The following is a 3,862-nucleotide window of genomic DNA, read 5'->3' as shown; positions in this document are numbered from 1 at the left end:
CTCAGACGCCATGGTGGGACCAGGCCCTTTCCTACTCTGGCTGGTGCACCTGGCCAGCGCTCTTTCCCTCAGGTGACCTTCTGCTGTCCCCTCTGGCAGATCAACATCATGCAGAGCGAAACGGTGCAGGACGTGCTGCTCCTGGACCCCCGCTGGCTCTGCACCAGCGTCCTGGGCAAGCTGCTGTCCGTGGAGACCCCGCGGGCCCTGCACCATTACCGGGGCCGCTACACCGTGGAGGACATCCAGCGCCTGGTGCCCGACAGCGACGTGGAGGAGCTGCTGCAGATCCTCGATGCCATGGACATCTGCGCCCGTGCCCTGAGCAGCGGGACCATGGTGGACGTCCCCGCCCTGATCAAGACGGACAACCTGCACCGCTCCTGGGCCGACGAGGAGGACGAGGCGATGGTGTACGGCGGCGTGCGCGTCGTCCCGGTGGAGCACCTCACGCCCTTCCCGTGCGGCATCTTCCACAAGGTGCAGGTGAACCTGTGCCGCTGGGTGCACCAGCAGAGCACGGAGGGCGACGCGGACATCCGCCTGTGGGTGAACGGCTGCAAGATCGCCCACCGCGGGGCCGAGCTGCTGGTGCTGCTGGTCAACCACGGCCAGGGCGTCGAGGTGCAGGTGCGCGGTCTGGAGACGGACAAGATCAAGTGCTGCCTCCTGCTGGACTCGGTGTGCAGCACCATCGAGAACGTCATGGCCACCACGCTGCCGGGGCTCTTGACCGTGAAGCACTACCTGAGCCCCCAGCAGCTGCGGGAGCACCACGAGCCCGTCATGATCTACCAGCCGCGGGACTTCTTCCGGGCGCAGACGCTGAAGGAAACCTCCCTGACCAACACCATGGGCGGGTACAAGGAGAGCTTCAGCAGCATCATGTGCTTCGGCTGTCACGACGTCTACCAGCAGGCCAGCCTCGGCATGGACATCCACGCGTCAGACCTGAACCTCCTGACGCAGAGGAAACTCAGCCGCCTGCTGGACCCGCCCGACCCCATGGGGAAGGACTGGTGCCTTCTCGCCATGAACTTGGGCCTCCCCGACCTCGTGGCGAAGTACAACACCAACAACGGGGCTCCCAAGGACTTCCTCCCCAGCCCGGTCCACGCCCTGCTGCGGGAATGGACCTCCTATCCCGAGAGCACCGTGGGCATCCTCATGTCCAAACTGAGGGAGCTGGGTCGCCGGGACGCGGCGGACTTCCTGCTGAAGGCATCCTCCGTGTTCAAAATCAACCTCGATGGCAACGGCCAGGAGGCCTATGCCTCAAGCTGCAACAGTGGCACCTCTTATAATTCCATTAGCTCGGTCGTGTCCCGGTGAGGGCAGCTTCTGGCTTGGGCAGGGTCACTTTGGACTGCAGAGCAAGGGGGGTGCAGCCCCTCCTTCCCGTTGGAGATGCCGAGGGCATTGCTTCCTACCCACATCCCCAGGGACGCCCCCCCATTCCACCTGTTCCTCTGCCCCTGCTACCGCCCCGCCTCTCCGCATTCCCTTTTCTTTGGATGGTCTCCCCGGGTTCAGAGCAGAACAGATCCTTTACTTTGGCCATTTGAAAAGCTAGTGTAGCTCCTCTCAGTGTTTTGGACTCCATCTCTCGTCCTCCAATACCTTGCTTTTACTGGAATTTTACTGAAATTCCTAATTTTCCATGAAATTTTTTTAACTACTATATTGATTATCCTTTAAAAAGAGAAAAGCGCATATTTATCCAAAGTGTGTATTTCTTATACTCTTTTCTTTGTTATACCATCTCCTCAGCTTGTCTCTTTTATATTTGTAGGAGAAACTCCCATGTATGGAATCCCACTGTATAATTTATAAACAGACAATATGTGAGTGCCTTTTGCAGAAGAGGGTGTGTTTGAAACCATCAGAGTCAGCCAGGAGCTGTCACCAAGGAAATGCTACCTCTCTGTCCCTTGCTGTATGCTGATCACCGCCAGAGGTGCTTCACCCTGAATTTTGTTGTTTTTTCTTCCCAGCAACGTCTGTGTTTTGTTTGGCGAGGAAAGGAGAGAAAGGAATCTTCCTCCAGGGTGATTTCGTTGGCAGTGTTGTTGCTATAGAAGACATTTTCATTTTGCTTTTGTTTGAACGTCAGTGTGAATGTCCACACGAAACCTACAAACTGTCAGGCTTCCTCATTCCCGCTCATCTCAGGTAGAAGGTCGACACAGTTGTAGGGTTGCGGAGACCTGTGTAAGAACTCAGAAGAGCCCTGACTCATCATTTGTGGCAGTCCGTTGTAATTGGTGCATAGCAGATGGTTTCCACATTTAGATCTTGCTTTGGTAACTTCCTGTAACTTGAAGTCTAAAAACAGAAAATAAAGGAGGCAAGTTTTCTTCAGTGATTTTAAATTATCATGGAGTTTTAAACTGATGAGGGAACGTGTCCTAATTCTTCTGTCCTGAGAAGCATGTAATGTTAATGTTATATCATATGTATATATATATATATGCACTATGTATATACATATATATTAATACTGGTATTTTTACTTAATCTATAAGATGTCATAAAAACGTTAAGTTTTTTCTTTTTCTTTTTTTAAATAAAGAAAACTGTTGCTCGTTGCATTACTTTTGTTAGCCTTTAATTCAAATGGATTTCTTTTTCTTTGTTGTGTTATCACTGCCATTATCTCACATGTCATAGGATAAACCCATCTGAAATCCAGAAAGTCATTAAGCCTAAGCACTCAGGGGTTCAATCCATTTTTTTTTAGGTGCCTAATTATTACCAAAACTAGGAATGGCACGGTAAAGTTAAAAGACCAGAGGAATTTCACATTTCTTCTTATTTTAAAGAAAAGGGACCTCTTTCATTTTCCTTGGGTGAACCAAAAAAAAAAAAAAAACAGATTGAATCTTTTAGTCTTGGCAATGGGGAGCAGAAGAAGCTTTGCTGTTTCTAGGCAAAAGTGACAGGGATGGTGCCAGGAGCAAGAGAAAACCTGTAGAAGAAGATGCATAGCTTCCTGCCCTTCTTTAAATTCAAAGTACACTTGCAGTTCGCTTTTCACCCAAATTGTCCACAATAAACATGACTGACTTTTATAATGAGAAAAGAAATACTGACGAATAAAATTAACAACTACATATAGCAATACTCAGAAAGGATGACACTGACATGGAAATTGTGGTTGCCTTAAGGAGTAGAACCTCCTTTTCTTGTCTTAACTCCTTCCTCTAAGTGTTGGCCTCATTCTCTCCTACCTGAAAAGAGGGCTTCGTATTGCAGGGATATAGCAGAGTCAAAAACCAGAGGCAAGGGGTTTCCCTCTTGCAGTATCTGCATGTAAAATCCCAGATGAGGACTCTGAGTGGATCAGCTTGGGTCACCTAGCTATCCCTGTGCAAATTCAATGGCTGGGGGATATACAGTTTCTGGCAGTGGCCTGGCCTCAGTGCCCCTGGGTGGATGTTGGAGGAGGAACAGTTCTCCCCAAGAAGGAGATTCCGTTAACAGAATAAGGGGTGGCGGGGCAGGTGGGATGCTGGGCAGACAAATGCAAAGTGTTGCAAGGGCGTTAATGCACCTGTTCATATGGTTATTGGGCCTCTGGACTCCTGACATTTTGCAGCCATACTCAGGAATCTTTACAATCCGTACGTCAAGAGCTTGAGGATCACTGAGCTCATTGTCCCATCACGCAAAATGCCATGGGAGACATTCCAGGGGGCAGTTTGGGGTCTTCTGTACCAGAAACTCTGGTCAGGCTGAAACTACTCCCTGCAGGAGGGAAGAAACCAGACCATAGCTTACCTCCTGTGGCCATTGTGAGCATGAAAAGATGCAAGTTCTTGGGAGCCAGAAAGAAAAGCCAATCATGGACCTTTTCTCTTCC

The 3,862-nt window shown here is 50.2% G+C and overlaps 1 protein-coding gene across 2 annotated transcripts in view; it reads left to right on the top strand.

The window, feature by feature from the left end:
• The window catches only part of DAPK1 (death-associated protein kinase 1), a 180,725-nt gene extending 178,131 nt beyond the window's left edge, over nucleotides 1–2,594 (top strand). For both annotated transcript variants that reach the window (XM_012659386.1, XM_012659385.1), the window contains exon 26: nucleotides 100–2,594. In XM_012659386.1, the coding sequence (XP_012514840.1) occupies nucleotides 100–1,332 (1,233 nt within the window). In that variant the 3' untranslated portion in view covers nucleotides 1,333–2,594. The remainder of the gene's footprint in view (nucleotides 1–99) is intronic.
• The last annotated feature ends 1,268 nt before the right edge of the window (nucleotides 2,595–3,862 follow it).

Source organism: Propithecus coquereli, unplaced genomic scaffold (assembly GCF_000956105.1).
Source record: "Propithecus coquereli isolate 6110/MARCELLA unplaced genomic scaffold, Pcoq_1.0 Scaffold608, whole genome shotgun sequence".
Taxonomy (NCBI): domain Eukaryota; kingdom Metazoa; phylum Chordata; class Mammalia; order Primates; family Indriidae; genus Propithecus; species Propithecus coquereli.
Note: the sequence above shows the minus strand (reverse complement) of the source record. Positions and strands in the feature narration are given on the sequence as shown.